General features: G+C 32.6%; 1 protein-coding gene across 1 annotated transcript; it reads left to right on the forward strand.

Annotated features, from left to right (window-relative positions):
- Positions 1–7,072: 7,072 nt before the first annotated feature.
- Positions 7,073–14,673, forward strand: LOC143918256 (kelch-like protein 1). Its single transcript, XM_077440040.1, has 10 exons — positions 7,073–7,191; positions 7,272–7,426; positions 7,495–7,697; positions 10,425–10,622; positions 10,709–10,888; positions 10,974–11,126; positions 12,199–12,350; positions 12,943–13,147; positions 14,198–14,372; positions 14,522–14,673. Exons 1-10 carry the CDS (start codon positions 7,073–7,075, stop codon positions 14,653–14,655), a joined length of 1,674 nt encoding a protein of 557 aa, XP_077296166.1. The 3' UTR covers positions 14,656–14,673.
- The last annotated feature ends 1,564 nt before the right edge of the window (positions 14,674–16,237 follow it).

A 16,237-nucleotide genomic window follows, 5' to 3' on the forward strand; every position in this document is an offset into this window, starting at 1 on the left:
AGCGTTCAACAAAAATTTACAGAAAACACTCCACTCCAATTTGCAAGAGTTTTTTCAGGTAATTTTTGAAATAAAAATTTCCATACATTGGTTGTTTGGCCTGTTCAGCTGTTTGGTTTTTCACATAGCGACCCTGTGGTCTAGAAGAAACATTGGTTGTGGTCAGTTTTTATTAATTTAAAATAGGAGACAATTTGGAACTAATTGATCATGCATGCAAGGCGACAATCCGAAGCCCAATCATTTAGAGAATCGCTCTGTAATAAATGGGCATCACATAGGCCATTAATTATTAAATCAAAACAATAAAAAAAAACAGGAGAACATTTTTGCCTTCTAGGGCTTCGCCCTCGGCGCCCCCATGAGCAATTGCCGTTTAGGACTTCGCCCCCCTTAGCTGACGGATTTTAGGGCTTCGCCCCTCCGCGCCCCCGTGATTAAATGCCGTCTAGGGCTTCGCCCCCATGATCAGTTGCCTTTTAGGGCTTCGCCCCTCCGCGCTCCCATGATAAATTGCCGTCTAGGGCTTCGCCCCCCTTAGTTAATGCCTTTTAGGGCTTCGCCCCTCCGCGCCCCCATGATTAAATGCCGTCTAGGGCTTCGCCCCCATGATCAGTTGCCGTTTAGGGCTTCGCCCCATAAGGCTGCGCCCCATGAGGCTGCGCCCCTTTCGGGGCCCCATGCGGCTGAGCTCCATAAGGCGGCGCCCCATAAGGCTGCGCCCCATAAGGCAGCGCCCCATAAGGCTGCGCCCGATAAGGCTGCGCCCCATAAAGCTGCGCCCCCCTGCGCCCCATGAGGCTGCGCCCCCTTCGGGGCCACATGCGGCTGAGCTCCATAAGGCGGCGCCCCATAAGGCTGCGCCCCATAAGGCTGCGCCCCATAAGGCAGCGCCCCATAAGGCTGCGCCCCATAAGACTGCGCCCCATAAGGCTGCGCCCGATAAGGCTGCGCACCATAAAGCTGCGCACCATAAAGCTGCGCCCCCCTGCGCCCCATGAGGCTGCGTCCCCTTCGGGGCCACATGCGGCTGAGCTCCATAAGGCGGCGCCCCATAAGGCTGCGCCCCATAAGGCAGCGCCCCATAAGGCTGCGCCCCATAAGACTGCGCCCCATAAGGCTGCGCCCCATAAAGCTGCGCCCCATAAAGCTGCGCCCCCCTGCGCCCCCTTCGTGGCCCCATGAGGCTGCGCCCTCTTCGGGTCCCCATAAGGCTGTAGCGCCCCTGGCAGGGCCCCATGAAACTACTCGCCTTGCGCCTCCGCGGGGGTGAATCCATTGAATCGAAAAAAACAAATCGGCACCCATGGATCGAAAAAAAAAAATCGAATCACGTGTTCGATGACGTCACTGATCTACGGACGATGACGAAGGATACTTACATACAAAGTCTCTTTCCAAATTATATATTAGATATGAGAGTTAAAACTATAAATATTTATATATTATAGATAAGGAGAACCAATAGAGCAAATTTCATAAAATATAGAGTGAATTATAGGCGTTTAAACAATTAAAATTGATAAGGCCGTGTTATGGCGAACAGTTTACGCCTTGTTAAACAACGCTTGTTAAACGTCAGGAAGATTTACTTTCCCTGTTTTTAAAACGCGTTGTATACGATATTTTATCTCCAACGTAATGGCAGACGATACATTAACGTGTATTGATGACCAAAATGAGCAATATGGCAAAGTATGAAAACGATCGGATAAGAGATAAAAATGAGCACTAACACGAAAGCCATGTGAAACGTAAAGGAGGTAAGTAAAAAGAGGAATTCTTTCGGATTAAGTATGACTCATCGTTATAAAATCTATATATGTTTATAGATCGACTTGTCAATGCAAATTTATTTTATTAACTGGGCGTTATGTGATCTTTCTTAAAATTGGAACGTTTTTTGAACACGATTCGATTGCTACTTTAATGTAAATATCAAGCAATTTAAATAATAATTCTTTTAGGGGGCTTAAATTCAAAATCGATGTTGGAGTACGATCCAGGTAGAAATGAATGGACAGATCGTGGAGTAATTTCAGAACAAAGTTTCAACTTTAATTTATTACTTGTACCTATGCACATAATGAAGAATGAATAAATTGTGGAATAAATATTCGAAAGATACGTATTTTATTTCAATTTAACACAATTACAGACATCTACCAAGATTAGCACTCGACATGTGCTAACCATGTACATATGTACATACATACATATGTAAGTCGTTATTATTTTCATCGATGGATGTAGTGGAAAACTTTCGTTATATCAAGAGAACGTTAAATTAAACAAATAATTCACCTGTGCCTCCAACCAATGGATTTATCTCAATAACAATTTCGTAAAGTGGGTTTTTTCATATATCTCATTTTTGAGAATAGTTTCGATTTTAATTTCAAGTATTATTAAATGAAACAAACTCTCAATATTCATCTATTACATTATTTAAATGAGTCGATTATGACAAATTTTTACTGATCAGTGAGTATTCAAAGTCACCGTTTCGCTCGAATGTCCCCTTCAATTACCTTAACTGGTAGTGGCCAAGATTTAGAAAAAATGCAAAATATACAGAATAAAGCTATGAGAGGTATTTTGAATGTGAGTAGATTTGAGAGTATTGGAAGTATGTATGTTAGATTAATTGGGATGGATGAGTATTATAATTAGTCTAAATATTGGTACATTGTCTTTTGTTTGTAAGTTAGATCATAAGTTATTGCCTAAGTACTTTAATGATTATATAATAAGGAATAGAGATAAACATAGTTTTTATATTAGAAATAAGGACAAACTAGTTGTAAGTAGAGTAAGAAAAAATGATACAACTGGGGGTGTTTTTCACAGGGGTGTATAATGCCCTCCCTGAGTGCATCAGGTCTGCTAAGACCATGGATGCATTCTTGCGAGGTGCGAAGAGACACCTCTGTGAGGGACAGTATATAAATAAATTAATTATAAATTTTAGAGTTAAGTAATTAAGATGTATTTTTAAATTAGCTTGATAGCTAACATAGTATATAAATAAACTGAACACAAAAAACTACGAATTTTATGAAATCAAAGGAAGCCAAAATTACCTGTTTTTTATCATTTCATTTTGACGTGACGTTTTGATGAAAACATGATGTAAAAGAATTTGAGAACCGCGTTCTTATTTGAATTTCACAGTAGCAGCTATGCACATAATGAAGAATGAATAAATTGTTAGATCAAAATTGAACAAAAAATTTAAAAACAACTACTACTTCCGGTTTACAGAAACTTTTCAACTCTGGAAAAGTGCATTGTTTGTAAAAATACTATTATAAATTTCCAACTGTGTGGAAAAAATCGCATCACATCCGATATATTTAATTATCTGATTTTTATTGGATACCATTTATCGGCCCGGCAAAATAGGTATTTATCACTAAACTACATATGTATATGCGAATGCTCATCTCTAGAACATTTCGCCCCGCAAATTTAAAGAGTGCCCCTCTCTAAAATAGCTCGTACGACGGATTCGGTGTTCGCCTGGAAAATCAAACGTCAAATGGGTTGCCAGTAACAAAAATAAATACCGACCCTAACAACCTAATCTTAAATGAAAAGTTCCAACCCTTACATTGATAATATATATTTTTTAATTAATGTTACGTAAAAATTATATATACTTACGTACGTACATATTTATATACATATATATATCAGTGGCATGCCGTGGAAATATCCCTATTTTAACTGCACGGCCTTACCTACTTACGTGTGCAAGGGGACTAGGTGACGTCATACCGAGTCTCCTTGTATCCTGCTTGTAACCGCACATGTTAGTAAAGCTGTGTGGTAAAAACAGAGAGATTTTCACGGCACACCACTGGTATGTACATACATATGTATATACAAATACCGAGGCAAAACGTATGTACTACTTTCAAGTTAAGAAAAACATATCAAAATTATGATTTTCTAAAATATGTACCTATGTATATTATATATAATATATTATATAGGAGAAGACCTGCATACATACATACATATGTAGGTCTTCAGCAGACAACATATTATAGAAATAATTGATCGTGATCGAAAGGCGACTATCAATAGCCAATCATTTAGAGAATCTATTTTATATCGCTCTATAATAGATTGACGACGGATAGGCAATTCATTCTTAAATTTAAATAAAAAACAGAAGACGTGAAGTAAACAAAAATTGACATTGAATGAATTTTAACATAAGAAATGACACACGTGTGCACATTTGTATTATAAAAAAAAAATTTGACCATAATTACAATCGACTAAATCAGCGTTTCCCAACCTGTGGTACCCTACGTTTCCCAACCATGAACCGCGTACCACTTGGTGGTACGCGAAAAAAATCAGTACTGGCGGACATGCAGGAATGAATGATTTACAATTATAAAAATATAAATATTTTTTATATCTATGTAATATATAATTTCTAAAGAGACTTTGTAAGTTTGTATCTTTGTTTGGGAACTTCGAAAACAAACTAAAATTTCCATGACGACAATACAATTGGTTGTATTACAAATACTATTAGATTTGCCATGTTTAAGCTGTTTATATTACAAATACTGATCGAAGCCTGGTAAAACAACTAGTAATTAATAAACATTATCTTAATTTGTCATCGTTGACGTCAATATGTACAGTCGATGATCGAAAATCAGGCAATCGATACGTTTTCCTCAGATCCGGCATGGATTTTGGAGTGCATTTTTAAATTTACCGCGTTCACGCTCCAATAAATAAATAACTTGAATTTGACACTTGAGAACAGTTCGATAATAATATTTAATGATGCAGATAAAATTGAAAGTACAAACATATGATAAGAAAATTAGATTTTTGGAATTTATGTATCGAAAATGATCAAACTGAAGTATTCGAAACTTTAAATAATTTCTTATCTGAAAACAAGAGTCGTATGTCTCGGGATATACGTGAAAAAATAATTGAATATTTAATAGGGCTGATATCGTCTTTTACGCAGTGCTTCACTAAACCTTTTAGAAGCAAACAATTTGATTTCAAACCCCTTTGATAATGAACATTTTCGGACAGCTACCAAAGAAAAGGAGAACTTGATTGAACTTTCAAATTATAGCATTTAAATACTGAATTCGAAATTAATAAGGTTATTAATTTTTGGTTATTAGTGAAGAATGTAAACAGCTTTATGACATAGCGTTTAAATTTCTTTCGCTGTTTACTATCACTGAACTGGTTGAGAGAGCTTTCTCTTCATATATTTTAATAAGACAAATATAGATATTGATTGAATCCAGCTCCAGAACTAGGGGAAATCTCGCACCATTTGAACCAACTTAAAAAAAACTAAGCACAACGATCTCAATAAATTTATTTTATGAGATTTAATGAAAAGAAAACATATTATGTGTACTTTGTAATTTTGTGTTTTTATTAAAATAATATATTTATTATGAATAATAGAAGTATGACAAGATAGTAGATAAATATATTAAACTTTGAGCATATTACATATAATTGTGACTCCGCAAAAAAAAATTTTCCATAAAATTTCTTACCAAAACAGACCTACATATTGCGTGTATTCTGTCTTCACATTCCTTGCCATGCAAATATTATATATAATAATTGCTTGTATAATAAACAAATACTATATATAATAAACACTTGCAAAAACAAATTTCATGAAATACAATCATTTTTATATGGTGGTACAATTTATTGTTATTTTTATTTTATTTTATTTTATTTAAAAAAAAATCAATACCACAGAGACTTGACAGGTTGCCCCAAAGCGTCAATGTGATTATAATACAAATAATAAAAATCATAAAAATTATAAAAAAAAACATCATAAAAAAATAATAAAAATCATAAATAAAAAAAACATAAAAAAATAATAAAAATCATAAATAAAAAAAACATAAAAAAATAATAAAAATCACGTAAAAAATATGTACACAAAATAAAAACAAAGAAATAAGATTGAAAAATTTATATCGTGCTATTTAGGATGTGTTCCACCAACTCAACATAACTGGCATCGAAGAGGTCCAAGTAATGTGCCAGTAAGTTATGTACTACCAAGTGGTACTCGAGTCAAAAAAGGTTGGGAAACGCTGGACTAAATGATGAAAATATATAAAAAATATATTTGCCAATTTTTCAATGTTAGTATTACGATCTAAATTCAACATGTACTTTACAATCACATATATGTATCTATGTGTACATACATATATGATAAGATTATGATATTACATTTTCCCACATATCGCATCATATGACAAATATTCATAGTGTTTGTTGACAAACAGTACCAATTTTTTCAACTGAATCATCGATAATATCGAGTATACGGTAGACATATGTATTTACCAGTCGCCGGTCCAAAACATTTAAAAATTTTCCCTCAATTAACCAAAAATATTGTCAAGGAATTATAGTTTTTTTCAGATTGTTCAATTCTTGTATAAACAAGATGAAAAAAATAGTATAAACATTATATTTTATGTTTTGCAAGATATTTCTCGAAATCAAGAAAAGTGGACTAATGCCATTTCAATTATAACGAGCCATACAATAATATTTGTTTTTGGGAAATAAAATTGATCTGGAAAAATATAGTAATAAAATCAATGTCGAAAATTAGATATATTTATCTCTTTATTAACTTAAAATAATTCTGTAGTAAATAAATGAAGAGGTGAAATATATTTAACTATAAAGAATATTTCCCTAAAGAAGTTTGAAATTTGATGTTTTTAGCACCACATCACAGAATAATTATCATTTAATATCAAGGCTTTGTCTCCAAATTTATCAAAATAGCCCTCATTGCTTGAACACTATATTTTAATATATATAACGGTATGACATATTGTTTATAGATTGATTTCTCAGTAAAAGTTGGCGATCAATGTTGATTGAATCAGTGATGTGCGATAACAATTTGTTACAACTTCAATTGGCATCTAGATCTTGACTTGGTGATACGTTTTTGCGATAGTTCATAATCATCGGTCGTTCTGCAATTAAAATTTACTATACAAAATTCTACACGAAAATGTCCGAATTCAATGGAGAGGTTTACGATCGACATGCAAAAACTATTTTAAAGCGAATGTTTGGCATTTACGAAGAAAGTTCATTGTGTAATATCGATTTGGTAGTCGGCAATAACAGGTTGGTACATTTCATGCACATATGTATAGCCTATAAATAAAATAGTACTTAATTCAATCAAACGACTTGCATTTTTCCAGATTTCCAGTGCACAAATTAATCCTTGTTACGAATAGCGATTTCTTCAAAAGTAGAATAAATGATACAACCAGTGAAATCATTTTGGAAGACAGTGACGACATACTCGCCGAGTCTGTCCAGAAGACGATTACGTTCTTTTACCTAGGTGAAATAGGTAAGAACACAGGTGAATAGAAACCGTGTGTTTTTAAAAACATATCCATGGCCAAATTTTCATTTCAGACTTGCAGCTACATCAAGTTGTGAACATTATCAAATTTTCCAAAATTATTCAGGCGCTTGAACTCGAATATTGCTGTTTAGCGTACCTCGAAAAAATAATAGACATTGAAAATGTCATTTTCATTGACGATTTTGCCAAACAACATGGATATTTGCAATTACTCGAGCAAACAAAAGTATATATTGCAAAGAATTATTTAGAGGTACGAATTTGATATATTTAGCGTGTTCTGTTTTATACCATGACTTTTAATATAACCACAAAAGCGTTTTCGACTATAACCAATTTCCAAAAGTTCATTTTCCAATTTTATTGCATTTTTACCCCTCTTATTGGGCATCTATTAATGTACGTATCGCAACTTATCTTATGTTCTTTTCATATCTTATTTTAACCTGGACATTGCAAACGCGTCAATCTTTAGAAATATAAATAATTCTTTGAATGCGTTGAATACTATATACCTATAGTTACTTTTGACCTGACTTATTTTCTATAACTATTTATTTTTATTACTCTACCCGGCCGGTGAAGGTTTCTTTGCTTTGGAGATTATAGAAACCTCTCCGTTAAGAAAAAATAAGACATGGAAGTAGGCAGAATGCAAAAAGATTTAAGGATATTTTTCATTTTTGGTAAACCAAAAAGGTTTACTTTTCATGCTGTTTTTGTAAAATAGCAACGGTTATTAAGAGGGCTGTACACCCGAAACCTTAATTTTGTTTCCGTTCTTTTCTTCGATATATGTATATATATATATTGAGTGAATGTATATATATATTAAGTGAATGCGACAATATATATCAATATATACATATATATTGAGTGAATGCGACAGTTGCGCTTCGACCAGATAATATGTATTTAAAATCGACAAAATCGAGGTTTCGTATTCTCCAATTTTCTCCTCCAAAACTAGACCAATTTAAAAAAAAAATGTCATTCATCATCGGTATGAGAAAGATATTTTTTATGCAAGTGTGCGCGTATTTTTTTTTAAATCGACCGGTAAATAAGCACGCTGGACTCTTTTCGTAGGTGTAAAAAAGGTGCGATTTTATAGATGTTTGGCGGCTCCTACCTCTTATAAAAAATAACTAATCAAAAAAATAAAACCACAGATGCATGCCAATGGTGAACATCCATCGCATATTAAAACATAAATTCTAGTGTCATAATTGAGGAAGGGAGAAGTGTAATACGTTTGTATGGACAAGGCGCTGATGTCCGGCCCTCTTAATGGAGCAATAATTTAGTATATTTGAAGATATGGGCAATAGAACAGATGATGTACAGTGCTTATTTGAAGCCTTGTTGTCAATTAAACCAACGTCAACACAAAATGAGAGCTTTCCCGGGGGGGGAAGGCCCGGAACGCGCCGAGGGTGAAGGCCCGGGGGGCGCCGGGGGCGAAGGCCCGGGGGGCGCCGGGGGCGAAGGCCCGAAATGAATATTCAAATAAATTTGAATGAAACAAAACTATTAAAATAAAGGATGTGGCTATTTGTACATACAGTATCGACGAATTATTAGCTATTTGTACATACAGTACATAGTACATAGAAAGATTATTAGATCTTCAATTATTGAGCCGACTATCATTGCGTTAGCTTAATAGAACGACCAGATGTAATGAGCTCCTTTACGTGCGTAATATATTTTCTAATTATGGAAGAAGCTCATTCATCTGGCGTGCAAGCTCCACAATCAATACACTCATTTCTACCAATTGGGATTTTGATTTATTTAATATTAATTCAAACCAAGCTATAGTGATTGTTGTGAATTTGTTTTTTGATGCTTAACATTGTTGTAAATTAGTAATTGTGATTGTGAATTTTTATTATATTATTGATTTTATAATATTGTTATTTTTATTATTATTTTTATTTTTATATTTTTTCTAATTATCTTACTGTATTGTTATTTTTATTTTTTATCTTTTAATGTTTAAATTTTCTTTTTCTTTTACTTATATGCGAAAATTTTAAAATATTTTTTTTGTTATTAATTTGGTATTTAACAAAAACTGCAAATTTTCCTAACAAAATAAGATAAAAAAAAGAATAATTTCACTGTAATATCACTGCAAAGAAGCATCAAATAAGTGAGATTGAATCGAATCTTAGTCTTGAATATGGTTTTTGAACAATTTTGTTGACTTTTAAAAAGTTTATACCAAGCGTCACTTTCGCTGTCAAATGTTGCGCTTTTAGGTTATGTGCAACGGCCGAAGGAAAAGTTTCTTAATCGACTTCAAATTTCTAATCTTATAATTTATTGATCTTAAATCCTAATTCTTATAATCTTCTTATGTACATACTATGTACTGTCTGTATAAATAACCAATAATTCATCGATACTGTATGTATAAATAGTCAATAATTCGCCGATACTGTATTTACAAATAGCCAAAAATTCTACGATGCTGTATGTACAAATAACCACATCCTAAAATAAATTATTTACTATGAGATTGGCCATTTTTAAGCGGTTTACATTACAAATACCGAGCAAAGCCGGCTAAAGCCACTAGTAATAAAATAAAATCAACGTTGTAAGAGATAAAGTTATGTAAATTAACGATATAATTAATAAAATAAAATTGAAATGTTTTACTATTTTTCTAGTTTTATTATTATAATTATGTGTACACTGAGATAATATATACAAAAATTACCAATAATGCCAAAACATACATTTGTATTCTTGAATCCAATTATGTCGAATAAAAGATACTTTTTTCATTTTTCATTTATCAAAATTTTTCGAGACTTCTCGAGAATTTTAAGAAGTTAAATTGAGAATTCTCATTTCTCAAGAAATTAAAATCATTGAGAAATCAGAATCACTAATGATGATTACTTAAAATACATATCGTGCAAACGGGAATATAACTTTGTCATAATATTATCCAAAAATATTTCAGATAATCCAAGAAGATGAATTCCTCAATATAAGTTATGAACGACTGGGTGAATTTTTACAGTCGGATGATTTAAATGTAGTAAGAGAAGAGGAAGCATTTCATGGATTGAAGATTTGGGTGCAAAAGAACTACGAGTCTCGGAAAAAGCATTTAGATACCCTGTTGAAATATATCAGATTGCCTTTGTTACCTGTCCAGGTATTTCTACGTGACCAATTTCATAGATAATTCAAATTCATCTATATTTATTTATAATTTTCCAATGTCAATTTCTAAATTTTTAGTTTATATTAAATGAAGTGACACCACTCTGTTACGATTCATTGCGCTGCTGTCAAATGATATTGGATACATTCAAATACCATCATAATCCTGAAAAAAGACATGTATTGCCTTCGCTAAATTCAAACCCACGAAAGTGCTGCAAACAAACTTTATTAATCGTAGGTGGACAAAATGCTACCGTATGTATTATATTTACATTCATTTATAAAAATTACAAGTAAAATTAAAACTACATTTACATAAAATTTTTGATTTCAATCTTAGATTTCAAGTGAAATTGCAATTTACAACGCGGACGATGATAAATGGTCTACTTATTATAATTTAAGCAATGAAACCGCGTATTTTGGTGCTGTTGTGTTGAATAACAAACTGATTACTATGGGTGGTGTGATTGACGATAAAGCCACAAACAAGGTAACATTAGTTCCATTAATAGTTTCTAGTTCTATTTAAAGATTTAAATTGACAATAGTTTTAGTTCTATATCAGGATTTATATTACGTTCATATCTAACGAGATCTATCACACATGGATCGTTGGCTTAAAAATATTGATTTTGCAAACTGCCACCTAAATATTGTAACGTGGGAGCACGGGAGAACAGGATCCGCTAAGTGCACTTGGGGATAAACAATGGAGACCCCCGAATCGGCCTAGCGGGACTCAGTAAGTACACCCTAGAATTCTCAGAACCCGAGAGCATGATAGCGCGAGAGCGTGAGACTCACTTAAAACAGTACGTGCCTAGACAATGGATAAATAAATAGATTGGGGATGCTGTGGTGAGTGACTTGTCTTTTATAAGGAGGTTCACACGCCATATCAAAGAACATTCTGGAACGAGCACTAGCTGCGTGTGAACCTCCTGAATCATTCAATAAATGCTGTGAAGCGACTTTGGCCTTTCAATTGGATCCTCAACCCACCCCTACGCAACAATATGTGCATAATTATGGGGTCTACGTGACTTGACAGAATGTTAAATGACAGAAAACGCAAATATCGGAAGGCAAAGATCGAAAATCGAAAGATCTTAAGTCGAAAGATCAAAAAAAAAATGGTGCATGGTAAACGGTACGTACTCACTTAATTTGCGCGAGCAGGATACAACAGGAACAAGAGGAACATGCTTTTCCTCCCGTATTCTGCGTGCGCACATTAATACGGGAGGAAAAGCTTGTTCCTCTTGTTCCTGTTGTATCCTGCTCGCGCAAATTAAGTGAGTATGTACCGTTTACCATGCACCATTTTTTTTTTTATCTTTCGATTTTCGATCTTTGCCTTCCGATATTTGCGTTTTCTGTCATTTAACATTCTGTCAACTCACGGAGACCGATAATTATGACATGACGAGTGCAAACGCTGCTACGAAATACTCCTCACACACATTCGTGATATCCGATTTGGGTTTCATACAATTGGGTATTTAAATGTCTATTGCCCAAACCCAATAAAATACTATTTTTACTTTTTGGTAATTTCACAGGTGTGTTGCTTTGATCTAATCACAAAGGAAAAAACAGAATTGCAAGCGATGCAACAAGAAAGGAAGTTTTTTGCAGTCACCGTCATCGATGACCAAGTTTTCGTAATGGGTGGACGGAATAATAAAAATGAATTGATAAATTCCGTGGAAAGGTTAATTTCTTGAGTCAAGCATTAATTTTTTTTCCTTCCGTATTTAACGAGATAATCTATTATTTGCTTCATTTCTTATATCGTGTTAATTTTCTAACGGAAAATTAATATTAATAATTAACTAATTTATTAACTTAATTTTCGTGTTCTGCTTTATCGTGACCTCATCTTATCTTACAACCCATTTCGATATCCTGTATTTTGGATACTGCTCGCACCTTCCCAAGTAAGATTTAATTAAGATACATATATTTCATAAGATATAAACCGTCAATTTATTTTAAATTCAATACTTCATCTTCAAAAACATCTGAAATTGATTTCAATATTATTTTTCATTCAGTATTGCGAATAAACTACGGTTCATTGGTAATAACCACTATACTCGGTTTGCAAATATTGATAAGAAAAATATTTATTTCATATTCTAATGAGAATAGTGTACTCACTATCGTTCATATTAATATGCTATACATTTTTACAAATATTATATTTAATGAGAAAATAAATTAAAATGAATACTAAATATTAACTTTACAGTACTCATTTACATAAAATGCAAATAATGATAAAGTCGCAATTAAACTTTCAGGTATGATATTGTCACGAATACTTGGACTAATGTGGATCATATGTTGACAACACGTAATGGTCACGAAATAGCAGTAGTAGGGAAAAAAATTTATGCCATCGAAGGTTGGAGCAGTGATGGCTTAAACACAATGGAAATGTATGATACACAACAAGATAAATGGACAGCAGCCCCACCAATGAAAGAAAAACGAAATAGTTTTGCTGTAAGAATTATTTTTTTATTAATGAATCCTACATAACAAGTGCCGTAGCGAGGCCATGGCAAATGGGCAAATGGGCCTTTCTCGAACACTTTCTTGAAAATACTTGGAATAGATTATGATCAATTTTTAAATGAACTTAAATGTTTAAAACATCAATATCAAACTTTTTGCAAAGATAAAAATCCGAGGAGAAAATATCACATTGATATTTTAAATATTCTGGGTAGATGGGATTTAAAAGAATCCTATCACAATATGGAATAAGCGATATCTACATATGTACATACATATATGTATATGTATATTTATCACAATGCCTGCGACAGTGGCTTCGACAGATAGGAGTTTTAGTTCATTAAAAATTATTTGAGATCGACCATCGGTCAATAGCGATTATCAAATCTAAGTACATATATTATCAATACAAAGTAAATTAGCAAGTAATATAAATATTGATAATATAATAACAAACTTTGCTAACGCCAAATGCACGGAAAATTCGTTTTTCGTTTTTTCTATTTTTGATAACTAATAGTTATGTAAGTTGTTAATTATATGTATAATAGGCTACCTGTCCAGACAGGTAGCCTATTATACATATAATTGGGGCTTTTAGATAAAGAAAAAATTATTTGAAATAAACATATAAAAATTTAAAAAAAAAGTTATACTACATACATACATATAAAAACGTATGTATGTACATATAAACGACAAAAAAATAAAATCCACGAAATTTTAATTGTGTTTTAACGGCACTGATTCCTTTAATTATAAGATGACATTTATTGCGAAATTGTCAATATGGGACATTTATAATATAAAAAATAATCCTGCTTTTTTTAATTTTATTTTTTAAATGGTTAATTTATAAATTTCAATTAATGTGTAATTTTTAAATTAAATAAATAATTTTATTTTAATTAAAAAACAATAAAGGGGTGACAAATTTGATATTTGCCAAGGGCGACATAAACATCGCAACGGCTCTGCCTATAACTGATCAATTTGTATTAATCATCGCTGAATACCATTTGTTATAACTTGCAGGCTGTAACAATGGGAAACCACATTTACGCCATTGGAGGTCAAGATGGATCATCAATTCTTAAATCGGTGGAGCGATTTGACATCAAGTCTCAAACTTGGACATCGGTGGCCTGTCTTCCTGAACCAAATTACGGTCACAAAGCGATTGCTTTCGACGATAAAATCATTTGCGTTGGTGAGTTTCGTATTCATTTAAATACAGTACAAATTTACCTCATTTAATGGGTGTTGTGTGATAGTTCTGAAAATTGTTAAGTTTTATAAACAAGAATATTTTCTTAATTTAATTTTAATATTAATCAACGTGTCTTTAAATATTTTCAGGAGGTCAGAATTCAAAATCAGTGCTGAAATATGATCCAGGCACAGACAAATGGACAGATCATGGATCAATTTCAGAACCACGTTCCTATTTTAATTTATTAGTAGCACCTATGCACATAATGAAGAATGAATAAAGTGTGAAAGAAATATTCGAAAAATACGTATCTTATTTCAATTCTACACAATTACAGACATCTATGAGACTATAAGTACTCGATAATGTGCTCATGTACATACATATATTTCTTATTATTCTTATTATTTTCATCGATGGAAAACTTTCGTCGTATTAAACAAACTCTCGATATTAATCGAAAGACATTCGAGCGAAAGTCACCGTTTCGCTCGAATGTCTTCATAAAAAGCGCGCCACGCTCGATATAGGATGAAGGATTAGTCTAAGAAGAAGAATTAGTTAACCTTTGTCTGAATTGTGTTAATAAACAAGATTTGTCGGATTTATTAAATCAATAAGATGTGATAGTCTTTTTATAATAACAGAGATAAAATGTCGAAAATCACATTAAAAATGTTGGGACACACAAATGAAGTAGCTGCTCATCTACGAGATTTTCCATCATAAGAATTTTATATGATTTTGAAGTAATTTTAAAAATATTTAAAGAAAAATTGCGTGAAACTACTGCTCGAGACTACTGCTAAAAATATCAATAATATCATGAATAATGGTTTGTATGATTCTTCATCATGTGTTTGGGGAACTAGCAGCGTTCAACAAAAATTTACAGAAAACACTCCACTCCAATTTGCAAGAGTTTTTTCAGGTAATTTTTAAAATAAAAATTTCCATACATTGGTTGTTTGGCCTGCTCACTTTTTTGGTTTTAATTAATCATAAGATGGGAATTCAAATGTTCTTCTATTACAACGTTTACTTTTCAATCACATATGAACATACATACATATGTATGTATGTATCGCATATCGGATCATATGACAAATATTCATATAGCGTTTGATGTCAAACCGAACATAATGTTTCAACCGTAAATGCACCAAAAATAATAATATGACGATTGTCACAATCATATTTCGAATTAAACGAAGTTACTTACATACATATTTTTGTAATTCTAGTTTTAATCATCAAAAATTTTATTTGAATTATTAAACACACAAACATACATATATGACTTTTTACTATTGGCAAAGTATATGGATACATACATATGTATGTACATTATATTAAAAAGAGGAATTCTTTCGGTTTAAGTGTGACTCATCGTTATAAATTCTATATATGTATGTTTATAGATCGACTTGTCAATGCAAATGTATCTTATTAACTGGGCGTTATGTGATCTTTCTTAAAATTGGAACGTTTATTAACACGATTCGATTACCACTTTAGTGTAAATATCAAGCAATTTAAATAATAATTCTTTTAAGAGACTTAAATTCAAAATCGATGTTGGAGTACGATCCAGGTAGAAACGAATGGACAGATCGTGGAGTAATTCCAGAACAGCGTTTCAATTTTAATTTATTACTTGCACCTATGCACATAATGACGAATGAATAAATTTTGGAATAAATATTCGGAAGATAAGTATTTTATTTCAATTCATCACAATTACAGACATCTACCAAGATTAGCACTCGTCAATGTGCTAACCATATGCATACATATTATGTAACTCGTTATTATTTTCATAGAGTGGAAAACTTTCGAAATATCAAGAGAACGTAAAATTT

The sequence above is a fragment of the Arctopsyche grandis genome, chromosome 10 (assembly GCF_051622035.1).
Source record: "Arctopsyche grandis isolate Sample6627 chromosome 10, ASM5162203v2, whole genome shotgun sequence".
Classification (NCBI taxonomy): domain Eukaryota; kingdom Metazoa; phylum Arthropoda; class Insecta; order Trichoptera; family Hydropsychidae; genus Arctopsyche; species Arctopsyche grandis.

Excerpts from the sequence above, each read along its gene's own strand:
- LOC143918256 (XM_077440040.1), top strand. The coding sequence starts at position 7,073 with ATGTCCGAATTCAATGGAGAGGTTTACGATCGACATGCAAAAACTATT. Across the intron at positions 7,698-10,424 it reads TTGCAAAGAATTATTTAGAG|ATAATCCAAGAAGATGAATT; the intron begins GTACGAATTTGA and ends AAAATATTTCAG. Across the intron at positions 12,351-12,942 it reads TTGATAAATTCCGTGGAAAG|GTATGATATTGTCACGAATA; the intron begins GTTAATTTCTTG and ends TTAAACTTTCAG.